General features: G+C 39.0%; 1 protein-coding gene across 1 annotated transcript; it reads left to right on the forward strand.

The window, feature by feature from the left end:
* The first annotated feature begins 539 nt into the window (after positions 1-539).
* Positions 540-19,884, forward strand: LOC124001240 (saposin-C-like). Its single transcript, XM_046307884.1, has 4 exons — positions 540-725; positions 7,360-7,460; positions 13,718-13,804; positions 19,315-19,884. Exons 1-4 carry the CDS (start codon positions 686-688, stop codon positions 19,474-19,476), a joined length of 390 nt encoding a protein of 129 aa, XP_046163840.1. The 5' UTR covers positions 540-685; the 3' UTR covers positions 19,477-19,884.
* The last annotated feature ends 839 nt before the right edge of the window (positions 19,885-20,723 follow it).

Here is a 20,723-nt window from a genome sequence, read left to right on the forward strand (position 1 = left end):
CCATTTTCTAGGCTAACATGGCTACGCCCCCATAGGATGACAATGCCCTTATCCACAGGGCACAAGTGGTCACTGAATGGTTTGATGAGCATGAAAATAATGTAAACCATATGCCATGGTCATCTCAGTCACCAGATCTCAACCCAATTGAACACTTATGGGTGATTCTGGAGTGGTGCCTGAGACAGCGTTTTCCACCACCATCAACATGACACCAAATGATGGAATTATTGTGGAAGAAAGGAGTTGCATCCCTCCAGTGGAGTTTCAGAAACTTGTAGAATCTATGCCAAGGTGAATTGAAGCTGTTCTGGCTCGTGGATGCCCAACACCCTATTAAGAAACTCTGTTGGTGTTTCCTTTATTTGGGCAGTTATCTGTATTTGTGGTACAGCTAGTGAAAAAGGAAGTCAGCTTTCTGATCTTCGCTTTGAAGACTGATAGTGTTTCAATGCCCATTTATAAAATACCTTAAACGACAATATTGCCCCCCCCGCCCGGGCTCTGATCCAATCCCTCAACCTTGCTAACAACGCTCCTTCCCCTCCACAACGGCAACCAATCAAACCAGAGGCAATGGGTAGAAAAGAGTAGACGTTCTGTGCTCTCCAACCAGGACCAAGTTAACTACACTGGCTTACAACAGTTGCTTTATTATCCATTCTACATTTTGACTGAGAAGAAGATGAGGGTCATCACAATCGGTCTTCTGCTGGTTTGTGCAGGTAAATATATGGGTCTTCTTTTGTGAAATATGGGTGATATGTCAGAAAAATGTCATATTGAAATCCAGCTTTAGGGCAAGTCCATTTTAATACAATACATGTTTGCCCATGGAAGAAGTGGTCAGAAAGTAACATTTTGGTCCTGATTAACATTCAGGAGACAAAAGGTGCTCAAAGTTGAATAATTTTGCATAACCCACCATACCATGAGACATCCATGTCTTCATCACTGGAAAAGATAAACAGTTGAGTTTAAATGCTTACAAGTGTTGTCAATCTACAGTATTTTATTATGTCTTGCATATTTTTCTTTTATAAAGAATTGTCATTTTGAAAACTGTTAACATGACAATGGTTAATAAAATCTCCCCATTTCTGCCCATTTTATTGCTCAGTTTTGCATAAACGTTTGCCATAATGTAATTTTGGCAAATCGCGAGACTGGTGAGAGTTAAAAATCCTTTGCATAAACTGTCTACATTACTACATATACAGTATAAATGGCTAATTATGGAAAATAAGATAAACAGGATTTTTAAAGTATATATTTTTTAATGGCTATATATAATACAAATCAACGTAAAGGCAATGGAAATGCATTTGACAGTTGATCTGCTTCTGTTTTGTGGGTGGCACTGGGTGCTCTTTTCGAAGGATGGGTCCCAGTCTCTCGGGTCCATGGGATCCTGGGGGCCTTTTGGCGGTCTACCGGGCATTGGGATGACAACCTAACTCGGGATGAGGAGGGCTTTTAGTGGGTGGAATAGTGGGGACCAATTGGAGGTTTACTCAGTAGCAATGCAAATATCAAATATAATCAGCTTTAGACATTCAATCATCATGTTATATTTTAATGGTATGTTTACAAACCTTATATTATGAAAAATAGAATAGAAACTTGTGTTTCATTATGGTAATTGGTGAAATAAGTATAGCCAGTTATAATTGTAATGTTTATATGGCAGATCATAAGAAAGATAATAAGAAAATAATATCAGTATTTACCTGGTTAAAGAGAAGGAATATAATATCTATTGTTTACAGGAAACTCATTCAACAATTTTAGATGAAGTTTTGTGGAAAAAGGACTGGGGGGGGAATATATTTTTCCCATGGGCAAAGAAATTCAAAAGGGGTGGTGATATTAATTAACAGTCATTTTGATCTAAATGTGCTAATTGTCCAAACACATCATCAAGGTAGATGGATTATTTTAAATATGTTATTGGACAATAAACAAATATGGCTTATTAACCTATACAGTCCAAATAATGATGATCCAAGCTTCTTTGAATATATATAAGAATGTATCAACTCTACAAGCAACACTAGACTCTTATTATTATGGTGGGAGCTTTTAATACGGTTTTAAATACCTCTATGGACCGTAAAGGAAAATCACATTACAAACTATCACCCTCAGGCACTTCAGGAAATCATGAATGTCATGGATATATTGGAATTAGTGGATATGGATATTTGACCTAGAGAGATATACATGGCGGAGGCTTAATCAAGCTAGTCGTCTTGATTACTTTCTTATGTCATTCTCTCTGGCACCAAAACTTTAAAAAGTGTTGATAGGGGACAGAATGCGGTCGGATAATCACATAATTGGCATATATATAAAACTCTTACAGAATTTCCACGTGGCGAGGATATTAGAAATTGAATCAAAGCCTACTGGATAATAACTTGTTTTAAACTAGGACAGAATAATTTATAACTGACTTTTTCCGATATACCACAGGTACAGCAGATTCCCTTATTGTATGGGGCACTTTTAAATGTGCCTTTGGAGGCCATGCAATTCAGCACTCATCTATAAAACAAAAGCAATTTTGGTCAAAAGAGTCCATATTAACAAAGGAAACTGAAGGACTAACAGTACAGTTAAATAGCAATAAAACTGTACCATAGAGAGACAGAATACGTTAGAGGAAAAACAAAAAGAAATGGAGGAACTTATTCAAGAAAGATCCAGTATAATATATTATAAAAATAAAGCGAAATGGATGGAATATCGGAAAAATGCACCAACTTATTTTTCAATCTTCAACATAGAAATGGCACCAACATTTTTTTTACTGGAGGAAAACAAGGTTATCCATTATCGGCATATATATTTATTATTGCCATTGAAATATTAGGTGTTAAAATTAGATCCAACAATAATATTAAAGGGATTAGAAATCCATGGTTTAAAAAATGGTGTCATTGCACGCTGATGATTCATGTTTTCTTTCAAAACCACAATTTGAATCCCTGCACAACCTCAGAGGATCTAGATACCTTTTCTAAACTCTCTGGATTAAAACCGAATTATGAGAAATTATTTTTTACATTACCATGTAGTTTACCAATAAAATGGTCTGACGGGGATGTGGACATACTCAGTATATTTCCCCCGAAATAAAGAAATGATATCAATCCAATACACTTTTATAGAAATTTAGAAAAAATCAGTAAGATCTTGCTACCATGGAAAGGAAAATACCTGTGGAAAAATCACCCTGATGAATTATTTAGTCATATCACAGTATTTGCTTATGGTTTTGCCTACACCTAGTGACTTGCTTTCTAAATGATATGAAGAATAAATAAATAAATAAATATAAATAAATAAATAAATAAAAGGACTGATTTATTTAACAAATATGAATTCGGAGGGCAGAAATGATTTAATATTAAAGCATTTGCCCTGTCACTAAAGGCATCAGTCATACAAAAGTTATACTTAAATCCAAAATGGTTCTCTAGTAAATTAGTAAGAATGTCTCACCCCGTGTTGGGGTGGCAGGTAACTTAGTGTTTAGAATGTATGCACACATGACTGTAAGTCGCTTTGGATAAAAGCGTCTGCTAAATGGCATATATTATATATATATTAGAGCTTTAGGCCAGTAACTGAAAGGTTGCTCGATCAAATCCCTGAGCTGACAAGGTAAAAATCTGCTGTTCTGCCCCTGAACAAGGCAGTTAACCCACTGTTGTGTGGGTTAACTGTTAATCCTCCGTCATTATAAAGAAGAATTTGTTCTTAACTGATTTGCCTAGTTAAATTAAATTAAATGTTCTTTATTCAGATTACAACTGTTCACTTTTGATTATTTGAAAACGAAATCATCTCCAAAATCTTGTTATTTTTTAAACAAGCCTTCGAAATTTGGTTGCAAATTCATTTTAATCCACCTGAAAAGACAGAACAAATAATACAAATATTGTGGTTAAACTGAAATATACTAATTGATTAAAAAAAACATTGTTTTTAATAATAAAAAAAGGTATAATTTTGTAAATTATATCATAAATAGGACTGGTGGAGTTGTCACACATGTAGCTAACATAGACATACGGAAATGTCTTTTCTACCCAAAATTACAACAAACTAATTGCAGCATTATCACAACAATGGAGGAGGCAAAAGTAAGAAACTTGGTCCTTAAATACCAAAAAATTGTTAAAGAAAATTGTGATAAATAAAAATAGATATCAATTTCATTGAAGGACCAAAAAATTGACAGCTGTGCCATATAAGTTGCAAAATAGTTGGGAAGAGATTTTTCGATGTACTGATTCAATGGCACATGGTTTATGAACTGAAGCGCAAAACAACGCCGGATTCAAAATGTCAAAATGTTCAATTAAAATGTCTATACAAAATTCTTGCAACCAATAGAATGTTATATACATGGGGGATACAATCTTCCCAGCTCTGTAGATATTGCTGCGAGGAAAGTAGAGGCATTAGATAATTTATAATGATACTGTCCATATGTAGCTTGTTTTTGGTCACAGGTCCAGGAATGGCTGACGACTTGAAAAATAGCAACATTTACCTAGTACTAATGCTGCAGATAGCAATACTGAGTGATTTTAAAAGTCATAGTCAATCGACCAAAAATATAATAATTATTTTATCATAATCATTTTTTTAATCTTTAATTTACAAACTGTAGAAGCTATGAGAATAGAAAGGTTCAGTACTTTTGTGAAGCATCACAGCACAATTGACAATATATATGTCAAATAGAAATCCAGGGAATTTTTACTTGGATTAAATGTCAGGAATTGTGAAAAACTGAGTTTAAAAGTATTTGGTTAAGGTGTATGTAAACGTCCGCCAAATACATTTAAACTCAGTTTTTCACAATTTCATTTTTTTTTTAACTTGGGTCAAACATTTTGGGTATCCTTCCACAATCTTCCCACAATAAGTTGGGTGAATTTTGGCCCATTCCTCCTGACAGAGCTGGTGTAACCGAGTCAGTTTGTTAGGCCTCCTTGCTCGCACACACTTTTTCAGTTCTACCCACACATTTTATGGGATTGAGGTCAGGGCTTTGTGATGGCCACTCCAATACCTTGACTTTGTTGTCCTTAACTTCATTTTGCTACAACTTTGGAAGAATGCTTGGGGTCATTGTCCATTAGGAAGACCCATTTGTGACCAAGCTTTAACTTCCTGACCGATGTCTTGAAATGTTGCTTCAATATAGACACATCATTTTCCTACCTCATGATGCCATCTATTTTGAGAAGTGCAACAGGCCCTCCTGCAGCAAAGCACCCCCACAAGATGATGCTGCCACCCCTGTGCTTCAGGGTTGGGATGGTGTTCATCAGCTCGCAAACATCCCCCTTTTTCCTCCAAACATAACGATGGTCATTATGGCCAAACAGTTCTATTTTTATTTCATCAGACCAGGGGACATTTCTCCAAAAAGTACGATCTTTGTCCCCATGTGCAGTTGCAAACCGTAGTCTGGCTTTTTTATAGCGCCTTTCAGGTTATGTCGATATAGGACTCGTTTTACTGTGGATACAGATGCTTTTGTAACTGTTTCCTCCAGCATCTTCACAAGGTCCTTTGCTGTTGTTCTGGGATTGATTTGCACTTTCCGCACCAAAGTACGTTAATCTCTAGGAGACAAAAGGCGTCTCCTTCCTGAGCGGTGTGACGGCTGCGTCGGCCCATGGTGTTTATACTTGCGTACTATTGGTTGTACAGATGAATGTGGTACCTTCAGGCATTTGGTAATTGCTCCCAAGGATGAACCAGACTTGTGGAGGTCTACAATTTCCTTTTTTGAGGTCTTGGCTAATTTCTTTTAATTTAATTTTCAAATGATGTCAAGCAGAGGCACTGAGTTTGAAGGTTGGCCTTGGGGCGGCAGCATAGCCTAGTGGTTAGAGTGTTGGACTAGTAACCGGAAGGTTGTGAGTTCAAACCCCCGAGCTGACAAGGTACAAATCTGTCGTTCTGCCCCTGAACAGGCAGTTAACCCACTGTTCCCAGGCCGTCATTGAAAATAAGAATGTGTTCTTAACTGACTTGCCTGGTTAAATAAAGGTAAAATAAATAAAATAAAAAATACATCCACAGGTACACCTCCAATTGACTCAAATGAAGTCAATTAGCCTATCAGAAGCTTCCATGATATAATTTTCCAAGCTGTTTAAAAGGCACATTCAACTTAGTGTATGTAAACTTCTGACCCACTGGAATTGTGATACAGTGAATTATAAGTGCAATAATCTGCCTGTACACAATTGGTGGAACAATTAATTGCGTCATGCACAAAGTAGATGTCCTAACCGACTTTCCTAAACTATAGTTTGTTAACAAGAAATTTATGGAGTGGTTGAAAAACTAGTTTTAATGACTCCTAAGTGTATGCAAACTTCCGACATCAACTGTATATAGATATATATTTACCCCCAAAATATATGGGGGATTGAAAATTATGCAGACGATTACATTGATGGAAGCAACAATCTGCAATATTAAAGCTGATCCACCCCCTTACTTCACATTTTATTTTATTTAAAAAAAAGAATGCATCTAAAAACACTTCAACTCCGATTATTTTGAAGCTTAAACCCTATTTCAAATCTGAGCTTTTTGTGTTGTTTCCGCCATCGGTTGAGATGGCATCTGGTATCTTTTATGATTTCAATAGGTTTCCTATGGAGGATTGACAGTATAATCTTTAACAACAGATATTCCCATTCAAGTCAACATTCTCTGATGTGTGGACCTCCAACCATTAGATTCACATTTTAGTACATTTATCAGCCAAAACATGATATCCACCCTGTCTTCAAGAGCATGTTGTGTCTCAACCGATGGCGGGCACAACACAACTTAGATGATGATGTAGAATAGGGTCTAAACTACAACATCTGTCAACATGAAAAAAAAATAGAAATGTTCACGTTTTTAGATCATTGATTTTTTTCAAAGGTAAAAAATATAAACTTTTTATTTTAAACCCCCCCCCCCCAGAAATTATAAAATATTTGACAACCCCATTTGTAAGCATTTAAATTATATTAATCTCAACCATTGAATATTTCCCAGTGATGAAGACATGGATGTCTCATAGTATGGTGGGTTATGCAAAATATGTAAACATTGAACACTTTTATCTCTTTAATATCTTGGCATTCAGGTCTAAAATGTCACTTTCTGAGCACTCCTACAATGGTCATATATGGACGGAATCATTCAAATCGAAAGGGGTGCTGTCAAAAAGTGATTGAATCCAAATGGATTGACCATTTACCTATTGTAAAGATGTTACCGTTTTTGTCATAAAATGACAATGCTAATATAATCTTTTTTTTGTAGCCTTTGCTCAGTCCTTCAAGTCTCAAGGTGGGGGGAATCTGAAAGAGGAGGAGGACATGTGGGGGAACTACCTAATGGACAGAGATGACAACCATGCCGAGGTAGTGTTGGAGACTTTTCATTGTATTGTATTAGTGAGTACTGCCCCGGACAAAAACACCTGATTCGGTTTGATAACTAGTTAATAAGTTGAATCTGGTATGCTTGTCCGGGTCTACCAAATAATTTGTACTGTTGGGGATACTCATAGACTCTAGTTGAGATCAGGTGTGGTCAATTAGTGGGCATGGCCAACACAACTTTACAGTGAAATGCTTACTTACATGCCCACTCTCAACAGTGTAGAGTTAAAAAAGTAACACATATATTTGCTAAATAAAAAAAGAAATTGTAACTCAATAAAAACAACAATGAGGCTATTTACAAGGAGCACCAGTTCCAAGTCAATGTGCAGGGGTACGAGGCAGTTGAGGAAATTTGTATGTACATTTGGGTAGGGGTAAAAGTGTCTAGGCAATCAAGATATATAATAAACAGAATAGCAGCAGTGTATGTGGGAGTGTGTCTATGTGTGAGTGTTGTCAATATGTATGTGGTGTGTGCGTGTGCGTGTGCATGTGCGTGTGCGTGTGCGCGTGTGTGTGTGTGTGTGTGTATGTGTCATGCAGGTGAAAGAGGACCCAAAAGCGACTTGGCGAAAACAGAGTCTTTAATCCAGTAAAGTGAATACAAACAAAAAAACACAACTTTCACTCGAAATCACGAGGACTAACTGGAGACTCGATCTTGAACAGCAGGTGAACAGCAGGTTGCCTCGGGAAGGCACTCGAACCAGACAGACTCAGACACCTGCTCACCACGCAGCATCTGAGGAAAACACGACACGACAGGGCGATACACAATCACAGCACGGTGAATTCTAAACAAGGAACCGACAGGACAGGAACGGAACACAAAGGAAGAAATAGGGACTCTAATCAGGGGAAAGGATCGGGAACAGGTGTGGGAAGACTAAATGATTGATTAGGGGAATAGGAACAGCTGGGAGCAGGAACGGAACGATAGAGAGAAGAGAGAGCGAGAGAGTGAGAGAGGGAGGGGGAGAGAGAGGGATAGAAAGAGGGAAAGAACCTAATAAGACCAGCAGAGGGAAACGAATAGAATGGGAAGCACAGGGACAAGACAAGATAATAAATGACAAAACATGACAGTATGAGTGTGTTGGAGTGTCAGTGTAGTATGTGTGAGTGTGTAGATTGAGTCTAGTGAGTGTGCATAGAGCCAGTGCAAGGAAGTCAATTTAGATCAAGAAACAAATAACAAAGGGGTTAAATTTAAATTGTGCAGGTAGCCATTTGATTAACTGTTCAGCAGTCTTATTGCCTGAGGGTAGAAGCTGTTTAGGTGCCTTTTGGACAAACACTTGGCACTCCGGTACTGCTTGCCATGGGGTAGCATAGAAAATAGTTTATGAATTGGGTGGCTGCAGTCTTTCACAATTTTTAGGGCCTTTCTCTGACACCTCCTGATATAGAGGTCCTGGATGGTAGGGAATTTGTCCCCAGTGAACATACTTCAAACTTCTTATGGCTTGGGCAGTATTTCGACGTCTGGATGAGAAGCGTGCCCAAAGTAAACTGCCTGTTAATCAGGCCCAGAAGCTAGGACATGCATATAATTGGTAGATTTGGATAGAAAACACTCTAAGGTTTAATGTCTATGATTATAACAGAACTGATATGGCAGGCGAAAACCTGAGGAAAATCCATCCAGGATGTGGGATTTTGTTGATGTGGGTATTTTCAATTGAATGCCTATACAGTATCTAATGGGTTAGGATCCAGATTGCAGTTCCTATGGCTTCCACTAGATGTCAACAGTCTTTAGACCTTGTTTCAGGCTTGTCTTCTGAAAAATGAAGAAGAATGAGACCTTTTGTCAGTGGACTGAGGAAGAATTCAGAGCTGGTTTGCGCTCGTGACTGATTACGCGCCTTTCTTTGTCTTTCCTTTCTATTTAATACGCTATTGTCGATTATTTATACATTTGACAACCTGAAGATTAATTGTAAACATTGTTTGACATGTTTCGACAAACTTTACCGGTACTATTAGAATGAATTTGTCTGCATGACCGCCTTGTAGCGTGTGGATTAATGAACAAAACGCGACAACAAAACTGAGTTTTTGGGATACAAAGAGGGACTTTATCGAACAAAGAAAACATTATAGCTGGGACTCTTGTGACTGCAACCATATGAAGATCTTCAAAGGTAAGTGATTAATTTTAGAGCTGTCCGCAGATAATCGCATGTTAGGCTTTCGCCGTAAAGCTTTTTTGAAATCTGCGGCTGGATTAAAACCTCTCTGGGATAGGGGGGACGCTTGTGTCCCACTTCGCCAATTTCAAGTTAAAATGCAGAGCGACAAATTCAAATAAAATTATATAAATATCTAACTTTCATTAAATCACACATGTAAGATACCAAATTAAAGCTACCCTCGTTGTGAATCCAGCCAACATGTCAGATTTCAAAAAGGCTTTTCGGCAAAAGCATAAGATGCTATTATCTGATGATAGCACAACAGTAAAAGAGAGAGTAGCATATTTCAACCCGGCAGGCGCAACACAAAACGCAGAAATAAAATGTAAATCATTCCTTACCTTTGACAAGCTTATTTTGTTGGCACTCCAATATGTCCCATAAACATCACAAATGGTCCTTTTGTTCGATTAATTCCGTCCATATATATCCAAAATGTCAATTTATTTGGCACGATTGATCCAGAGAAAAACAGCTTCCAATTTGAGCAACGTCACTACAAAATATCTCAAAAGTTACCTGTAAACTTTGCCAAAACATTTAAAAATACTTTTGTAATACAACTTTAGGTATTTTTAACTTCTTGGATATAGGGGGTGCTATTTTAATTTTTGGAAGAAAAACATTCCTGTTTTAAACAAGATATTTTGTCACGAAAAGATGCTCGACTATGCATATAATTGATAGCTTTGGAAAGAAAACACTCTGACGTCTCCAAAACTGCAAAGATATTGTCTGTGAGTGCCACAGAACTGATGTTACAGAAAAAACCCAGATAAAAATCCAATCAGGAAGTGCCACATTTTTTGAAACCGCCTCATGCCAATGACTCCTTATATGGCTGTGAAAGGGCCACGAATGAGCTTAGGCTTTCTGTCGCTTCCCCAAGGTGTCGACAGCATTGTGACGCATTTGTAGGCATATCATTGGAAGATTGACCATAAGAGACTACATCTACCAGGTGGTCGTTTGGTGTGCTCCGTCGCAATTATTGCGTAATCTCCAGCTGCAGTATTTTTTCCGTTTGCTTCTGATGAGAATCCAACTGCCATCGCTGATAGATTATCGAATAGATATGTGAAGAACACCTTGAGGATTGATTCTAAACAATGTTTGCCATGTTTCTGTCGATATTATGGAGCTAATTTGGAAAAAAGTTTGGCGTTGTAAGTGACTGCATTTTCCGGTCTTTTTCTTAGCCAAACGTGATGAACAAAACGGAGCTATTTCGTCTACACAAATAATATTTTTGGAAAATATGAACATTTGCTATCTAACTAAGAGTCTCGTCATTGAAAACATCCGAAGTTCTTCAAAGGTAAATTATTTTATTTGAATGCTTTTCTTGTTTTTGTGAAAATGTTGCCTGCTGAATGCTAGGCTTAATGCTATGCTAGGCTATCAATACTCATACACAAATGCTTGTGTAGCTTTGGTTGAAAAGCATATTTTGAAAATCTGAGATGACAGTGTTTTTAACAAAAGGCTAAGCTTGTGTTTGAATATATTTATTTCATTTCATTTGCGATTTTCATGAATAGGAAACGTTGTGTTATGGTAATGAGCTTGAGGCTATGATTACGCTCCCGGATACGGGATTGCTCGTCACTAGAGGTTAAACGTTAATAATCGAACAAATTGAAGACAGGTCTATCTGTTGTCAATACAGGACGACAACAAACTCAAGCAGGCTTGCTAGTCTTGCGCAACTCTCAAACAGTACACATAACGCTACACTGATTCAAGATGGCCGTACTTCTTCATTACACAAAGGAATAACCTCAACTAATTTCCAGACTGGTGACAGTCTTTGGAAACTAAACTAAAAACAAGTAGTTACTGCAAACAAGTCCCTTAGAAATCTAATTTCCCAATGAAAATTTGTTGAATAGACAGTGACCTCGAAAAAAACTGAATGGTTTGTCCTCGGGGTTTTGCCTGCTACATAAGTTATTTTATACTCACATACATAATTCAAACCGTTTTAGAAACTTCAGAGTTTTCTATCCATATCTACTAATAATATAGATATCCTATATTCTGGTGATGAGTAGCAGGAAGTTGATTTTGGGCATGCTATTTATCCAAAAGTTAAAATGCTGCCCCCTATCCCGAATAAGTTTTAACAAGATGTTAATCTTTAAACCGATGTATATATAAGCATAAGATGAATATTTTATGAATATATCGATTTTATGAATATTTATTATGACTATTTCTGTATTTTGAATTTGGCGCTCTGCAATTTAACCGGATGTTGTCGAGGTGGGTCGCTAGCGCAACGCCTACGTCAGAAAGGTTAACTTCTTGAGTGTAGGGGGCAGGATTTTTGTTTTTGGCAAAAAACGTACCCATTTGGAAACGGCCTATTTCTTAGGCCAAGAAACAGTTTCCAAAACTGTCAAATAATTGTCTGTGAGTATAACAGAACTGATATTGCAGGCGAAAACCTGAGGAAAATCAAACCAGGAAGTGGCTTCTATTTTGAAAGCTCCATGTTCCATAGCCTGCCTTCGCTCCATTTAAAGGGATATAAACCTGAGGATTGTTTATAAAAAACGTTTGACATGTTTCTGTGGACATTACGGATACTTTGTGGAATTTGTCTGTGATGTCGTGACCCCTCAAGACTGTGGATTTCTGAACATAATGCGCCAAACAAATGGAGGTATATTGGATATAAAATAATCTTTATGGAACAAAAGGAACATTTATTGTGTAACTGGGAGTCTCGTGAGTGAAAACATCCAAAGATCATCAAAGGTAAGCAATTTAATCTATTGCTTTTCTGACTTTCGTGACCAATCTACTTGGCTGCTAGGTGTTTGTAATATTTTGTCTACTGAGAGAGATGCTCTGACATAAATGCTTGTTATGCTTTCGCCGAAAAGCTGTATTGAAATCTGACACGCCAGGTGGATTAACAACAAGCTAAGCTGTGTTTTGCTATATTGCTATATTATTGATTTCATGAACATTTAGAAATTTAATTTGAATTTGGCGCACTGAAATTCAGCGAGTGTTGATGAAAATGATCCCGCTAACGGGATGGGTGCATCAAGAAGTTAACAGGATAGTGTTTTGTTCATGCTGAGAACGGAATGTCTATGTTTTTAAATAGCATTCTTTGTTCAAGTTGTGTCTATGGTTTTCTTAACTTTCTCAGAAAGATTTGAGAACATGAATGAATAGAACCATGAAAACAACTTAATGCTTAAGTACAGAAATTCCCACAGAACAACGTTGCTTCTGAACATTCGTGGAACAATTTGAGAACATGACTTTAAATAGAACCATGAGGAGACATTATGCTAAAGTAATGAAATTCCCACAGAAGTACGGTGTTTCTTAACATTCACTGAACTATTTGAGAACATTCCCAATGTCAAAAGAGTTGAGAACGTTCAGAGAACATTACCAAAATGTAAATGTAACCATGTTTGAACTTTTAGGAAAGCTTATATTAAAGTAATTTTATAAAATTGTTTCATGTGAAGTTCCTTAAATGTGCTGAGAATGTTCCAAAGCCAACCCACAGGGCACACACATTTTGAATCAACGATGTATCCATGTCATTTCAAATGAAAATGACGCTGAACCAATGTGGAATAGACATCGATTTGACGTCTGTGGGAAGCAACTTTCCCAGAAAGTTGCGGGAAGTTTGTTTGCAAAATAACCTTAGGCCAACAACGCTCTCACCAAGCTCTAAGACACATGATTCTCAGAACGGTATGTGCTAGCTGGGAAGCCTAAAGAAATTGGGGTTTGCATGAGGTTGCATGAAAAAATGGTAGCACCAGTGCCAGTCTGTTTGTGCTACCATCCCAACTCCTTGTAACCCATTGTCATGCCAAACATGTGAAGAGAGCAGAAACAGACTAAGCCCAGTGATGCTTGTTTTAATTAATCCCAAAGAAAGAAAGAAACATTAATCTAGGTTAATGTCATTATTTGGAAATACCATTTTGCCATGTCATATTTAAGTAAATACCTGATCATTTTTGTAACCTAAAATGTCTCCCTCTCCCTCAGATCAAAGCTGTCCTTCCAGGTACCTGCTTTGCGTGTAAGCGCATCATCAACAAGGTCAAGGCCCAGCTGCATGGTGATAATAACAAGGTAATGATGACAGATTGCTCACCTTCCATTTTACAGTCACAGAACAAACTCACGTTAGCTTTACACTCTTTAATAAATATAATGCAAATACACTTTTTAGTATTCTAAACTTGGGATTCATTTTCAGGTATCATATTGAACTATTGAGTGCTTAGATTTAGAGGGTCTACACCAGAAGTTAATGGTTATCTGTATAGGAGGAAGGTATATGGTGTGTGCAATTAAGCTTGGAATGTGCTGAGTGCAGGGAAAACGATCGCGTGAGGGGAGAGGGGAGATAGCCATGGATTATTGATGAAGGGGGTCGAGGTATGTCTGGTCACGTTAGGAGAAAAAAAAGTTTATTGCCCGTATCACTTAGTTTCCTGCCTAGAAATATTCACCTTTATTTAACCAGGTAGGCCAGTTGAGAACAAGTTCTCATTTACAACTGCTACCTGGCCAAGATATAACAAAGTAGTGCGACACAAATAACACAGAGTTACAAATGGGATAAACAAACTTACAGCCAATAACAAAATAGAAAAGTCTATATACAGTGTGGGCAAATGTAGTAAGATTAGGGGGGTTGGCAATAAATAGGCTTTAGTGAGCTGAGATAAGGCGTGGCTTTACCTAGAGCATACAGGTCGCAGTGGTGGGTAGTATATGGGGCTTTGGTGTCAAAACGGAATGCACTGTGATAGACTACATCCAATTTGCTGAGTTGAGTGTCGGAGTGTAACAGTTTTCTTCCTGTGAAGGAGAGGAGGACCAAAATTCAGCGTGGTTATTTATAAACATCTTTAATGAAAGATGAAAACGTGAACACTATACAAAATAAGAAAATGTGGAAAAACCAAAACAGTCCTAACTGGTGCAAAACACAGAGACAGGAACAATCACCCACAAAATACCCAAAGAATATGGCTGCCTAAATATGGTTCCTAATCAGAGACAACGATAAACACCTGCCTCTGATTGAGAACCACTCCAGGCAACCATAGACTTACCTAGAACACTCAACTGAACACAACTCCATAGACTACAAAACCCCTAGACAAAACAAGATACATAAATCACCCATGTCACACCCTGGCCTAATCAACATAACAAAGAAAACACCGAATACTAAGGCCAGGGTGTGACACGGAGGCTATTTTGTAAAGGACATAGCCAAAGTCAAGGATCGGTAGGATAGTTCGTTTTACGATGGTATGTTTGGCAGCATGAGTGAAGGATGCTTTTTTTGCGAAATAGGAAGCCAATTCTAGATTTAATTTTGGATTGGAGATGCTTAATGTGAGTCTAGAAGGAGAGTTTACAGTCGAACCAGACACCTAGGTATTTGTAGGTGTCCACATATTCTAAGTCAGAACCGTCCAGAGTAGTGACGCTAGAAGGGCAGGCTGGTGAGGGCAGCGATCGGTTGAAGAGCATGCATTTAGTTTTAATTGCATTTAAGAGCAGTTGGAGGCCATGGAAGGAGTGTTGTATAGCATTGAAGCTCGTCTGGAGGTTTGTTAACACAGTGTCAAAAGAATGGCCAGAAGTATACAGAATGGTGTTGAGGTGGATCAGAGAATCACCAGCAGCGACATCATTGATGTATACAGAGAAAATAGTCAGCCCGAGAATTGAACCCTGTGGCACCCCCATAGATTGCCAGAGGTCCGGAGAACAGGCTCTCCGATTTGACACACTGAACTCTGAGAAGTAATTTGTGAACCAGGCAAGGCAGTCATTTGAGAAGCCAAGGCTGTTGAGTCTGCCGATAAGAATGCGGTGATTGACAGAGTAGAAAGCCTTGGCCAGTCCGATGAATACGGCTGTACAGTATTGTGTTTTATCGATGGTGGTTATGATATCGTTTAGGACCTTGAGAGTGGCTGAGGTGCACCCATGACCAGCTCGGAAACCAGATGGCATAGCGGAGAAGGTACGGTGGGATTCGAAATTGTCTGGAATCTGTTTGTTAACTTGGCTTTCGGAGACTTTAGAAAGGCAGGGTAGGATAGATATAGGTCTGTAACAGTTTGGGTCTAGAGTGTCACCGCCTTTGAAGAGGGGGATGACCTCGGCAGCTTTTCAGTATTTAGGGATCTCAGACGAAACGAAAGAGAAGTTGAACAGGCTAGTAATAGGGGTTGCAACAATTACAGTTTATAATTTTAGAAAGAGAGGATCCAGATTGTCTAGCCTGGCTGATTTGTAGGGGTCCAGATTTTGTCAGCTTTCATAACATCAGCTATCTGGATTTGGGTGAAGGACAAATGGGGGAGGCTTGGGCAAGTTGCTGTGGGGGGGTGCAGGGCTGTTGACCGGGGTTGGGGTAGCCAGGTGGAAAGCCAGCCGTTGGATTTATCGATGGTGACAGTGTTTCCTAGCCTCAGTGCAGTGGGCAGCTGGGAGGAGGTGCTCTTATTCTCCATGGACTTTACAGTGTCCCAGAACTTGTTGGAGTTTGTGCTATAGGATGCACATTTCTGTTTGAAAAAGATAGCCTTTGCTGTCCTAACTGCCTGTGTTTATTGGTACCTATTTCCCTAAAAAGTTGCATATCACGGGGGCTATTCGATGCTATTGCAGTACGCCACAGGATGTTTTTGTGCTGGTCAAGGCCAGTCAGGTCTGGATTGAACCAAGGGCTACTATATCTGTTCTTTGTTCTATTTTTTAATGGGGCATGCTTGTTTAAGATGGCGAGGAAAGCACTTTTAAAGAATAACCAGGCATCCACTACTGACGGAATGAGGTCAATATCCTTCCAGGATACCTGGGCTAGGTCGATTAGAAAGGCCTGCTTGATGAAATTGTTTTAGGTAGCGTTTGACAATGATGAGGGGTGGTCGTTTGACCGCGGATCCATTATGGACGCAGGCAATGAGGCAGTGATCGCTGAGATCCTGGCTGAAGACAGCAGAGGTGTATTTAGAGGGCAGGTTGGTCAGGATGATATCTATGAGGGTGCCCGTGTTTACGGATTTAGAGTTATACCTGGTAGGCTTCATGATAATTTGTGTGAGTTTCAGTACATCTAGTTTATATTGTAGGACGGCCGGGGTGTTAAGCATGTCTCAGTTAGGTCACCTAACAGTACGAGCTCTGAAGATAGATGTGTGGCAATCAATTCCATATAGTGTCCAGGGCACAGCTGGGGGCTGAAGGTGGTCTATAACAAGCGGCAACGGTGAGAGAGTTTCTGGAAAAGGTGGATTTTTAAAAGTAGAAACTCAAACTGTTTGGGCATAGACCGGGATAGCATGACAGAAATCTGCAGGCTAACTCCACCCTCTTTGGAAGTTCTATCTTGGCGAACATTTTTGTAGTTGGGGATGGACGTTTCTGAATTTTTGGTGGCCTTCCTAAGCCAGGATTTAGACACTGCTAAAGCAGTGAATAAAATACAGTTAGGGAGGAAGCTTCTGATGTTCACATGCATGAAACCAAGGCTTTTACGGTTACAGAAGTCAACAAATGATAGCACCTGGGGAATGGGAGTTGAACTTTGGGCTACAGGGCCTGAATTAACCTCTACATCACCAGAGGAACAGTAGGATATGTGTTGCTTTATTTAACTAGGCAAGTCAGTTAAGAACACATTCTTATTTTCAATTAGGGCCTAGAAACAGTGGGTTAACTGCCTACTCAGGGGCAGATTTGTACCTTCTCAGCTCAGGGATTTGAACTATGCAACCTTCCGGTTACTAGTCCAACACTCTAACCACTAGGCTACCCTGCCTCCCCGGTATGGCTACAGGCTATAAGAACTGGTCGTCTAGTGCGTTGAGAACAGAGAATAAAAGGAGCAGGTTTCTGGGCATGGTAGAATAGATTCAAGACATAATCTACAGACAAGAGTATGGTAGGATGTGAGTACAGTGGAGGTAAACCTAGGTGTTGAGTGACGATGAGAGAGGTTTCGTCTCTGGAGGGACAAGTTAAAGCATGTGAGGTCTCCACATGTGTGTGGGGTGGGACGAAATTGCTATCTAAGGCATTTTGAGCGGGACTGAGGCCTCTACAATGAAATAAAACAGTAAAAACTAGCCAGGACAGCAGTAGACAAGGAATATTGACATTAGAGAGAGGCATAAAGAAATCACAGGTGTTGATCAGGAGAGCTAAGACAACAACGGGTAAATGGAGATGAATGGGCAGAGTGGGTAAGTTAGGTACATGCAGGACCTGAGTTCGAGGCTGGGGCCGACAGTGAAACAAAAGTAGGTACTGTGTTATTGAAACAGTCCCGGGGGCATCAGCTGTGTACCCGAGTGATCATAGGGTCAAAAGAGCAGCAATAGGTGAGTCAAGGTGCTGTTCGGTAGTCACTACTATGCTAGGTGAGCACTGGACACAGCATTTAGAAAAACTAGCATGCTGGCGCTAGTAAATGTTTTTTCGGCAACATTGTAACATAATAGCTTGTTGAGAACACATCGGGCGATCATGTCGATCCAGTCGTGATAGATTGACGGGGCTCCATGTTGACAATAAAGGGTTCAGGCAAATTAGCAAAGGAGGTATTGTAGCCCTAGCATTAGCTGGTATATATATATTTAATTTTCTTATTACCTTAATTTAACTAGGCAAGTAAGTTAAGAACAAATTCTTATTTTCAATGACGGCCTAGCTTGAGGCTAGCTCAAGGCTAGCTGGTGCTTGCTTTGGGACAGAGGTGTTAGCTAACAGTAGCCACTCTTTAGCAGCTAGCAAGCTGCAATGATCCGGGGTAATGATCCGGTGTAATGATCCAGAGCGGCAGGAATCCAATGATATGATGTAGAGAAGCAGTCCGATATGCTCTGGGTTGATATCGCACTGTGCAGACTGGCAGGTGTTGTCCGAGATAAGACTGGCTGATGACGGGGAAAAAAGGTGAGGACCGCTAGCCGTGGCTAACAAAGACTAGTAGCTAGTTAGCTGGCTAGCTCCTGTTGGAAGTTCTAGCTATGAGGTATAAAAATAGCAGATCCGTACCACACTGGGTGAGGCGTGTTGCAGGAAAGTATATTTTTTTTGTAGATAGAAAGTGAGATTAACATATATACGAAAAAGACTGGCTATTTACATGGGATAAGACACGGGATAAGACAAAGACAGATACACACGTCCAACTGCAGCGCCATCTTAGATTCAATAAAGATGCAAATGTTTAGCGAGAAGGAGGGAGACTCCACCCAAGGTCGGGTACATATACCACAACTATTTTAAACATGTCTTTGTTTAATTCAACTGTATTGACCCTCTGGGAAGAATAAACTTGGTTTGAGCTGTCATAGTGTCCGTTGAGTTTTTACTCTGAAAATGTGAAGCTAATAGTGTAAACACAACAGTCTCATCAATATACAATATTTTATAGCCATAATAAATCCTAGTCAGGTTCATATTGAAATAATTGAGAAACCCCTTTATACTGCTATATCTCTGCAATTCTCACAATGTTATGTAAGCAAATTAATTTGTGTCACCAATGACATAAAAAAAACATATTCTGTAAGTGATCTATCTCTCTATATTTTTACTTGCAGGAAAACATATCTGCTAAACTGGACTCTATTTGTGGCAGCATGGGGATACTCAAAGGCATCTGCAAGAAGCTTGTCAATAAATACAAAGACAAACTGATTGACAAACTTGTCAATGATGAGGACGCAAAGGATGCTTGTAAGAAATTGAAGCTATGCAAATAAAATACCATTTACCCATGATTGCCCTGGGCACACGTTTCTTTCAGAACACGATGTCATAGCTTACCTTAACATTATTTTCATACACAACTGTCTGGATGGAATGGCAGTCTTTAAAGTCACTTATTAACATTGCTAAAGACTGACATTCCATCCAGACAGAAGAGGACTGGCCTCTTCATCAGAGCCGGGTTCCTCTCTAGGTTTCTTCCCAGGTTCCTGCCTTTCTAGAGAGTTTTTCCTAGCCACCATGCTTCTACATCTGCATTGCTTGCTGTTTGGGGATTTTGGCTGGGTTTCTGTATAGCACTTTGTGACATCGGGTGGTGTAAAACAGGCTTCATAAATATATTTGATTGATTGATTACAACTGCAATTTTTATTGAATTAAACACTGAAGGTTATTCAAAACGGTCTCCTTCATTTCACTATAAAACCCTTGCTATTAATGTATACTATATCCCTGGAATGCATTCTAAAATGAGGGGCTTGGTCTCTCCCTTTTGGATATTTTACATTGGAAAAATCATCCTGTGAATTAGGGCTCAATTTGATTGTATCGTGGAAGATCCAAGTTATAGCTCTAATTAAATTTAAAGGCGAAATGACATTCATTTTTACCTTTATTTAACTAGGCAAGTCAGTTAAGAACAAATTCTTATTTCAATGATGGCCTAGGAACAGTGGGTTAACTGCCTTGTTCAGGGACAGAATGACAGATTTATACCTTATCAGCTTGGGGATTTGATCTTGCAACCTTTAGGTTACTAGTCCAACGCTCTAACTACTAGGCTACGCTGCTGCCCCCACCCTGCATTTTAACACAGATCTTCCGCAATACAGATCAAATTCCCCCCTCAACTGACAAAGGTATTTTCACTACTTTCAGAGTACCACTATAAATGTAAACACAAGTTACGCTGTAGTACATAATGTTAGTTGTGATAACTGCTAACGATAAAGGGTTGTGCTAATGATTTCAAGGGTGTAAGTGGTCCATGTCTAAAATGTATTTTGCGACAACACTGGCCCAAAACATTCAGTATCTTGTGACTGAGGAGAATATGAGGACCACCTCTCTTATCATCAGTATTGGTCTTCTTCTGGTTTGTGCAGGTAAATATGTGGACCTTCTTTTGTGAGGTAAAATGTAAGGCATATAGATAGCAACTAAATAAGCCCAATGAAATGTCAACTAAATAGGTATTGTCATGACTTGCCCTCCTGGATGGACATCAAAGGTTCTGGCT

Source organism: Oncorhynchus gorbuscha, linkage group LG17 (assembly GCF_021184085.1).
Source record: "Oncorhynchus gorbuscha isolate QuinsamMale2020 ecotype Even-year linkage group LG17, OgorEven_v1.0, whole genome shotgun sequence".
NCBI classification, from domain to species: Eukaryota; Metazoa; Chordata; class Actinopteri; order Salmoniformes; family Salmonidae; genus Oncorhynchus; species Oncorhynchus gorbuscha.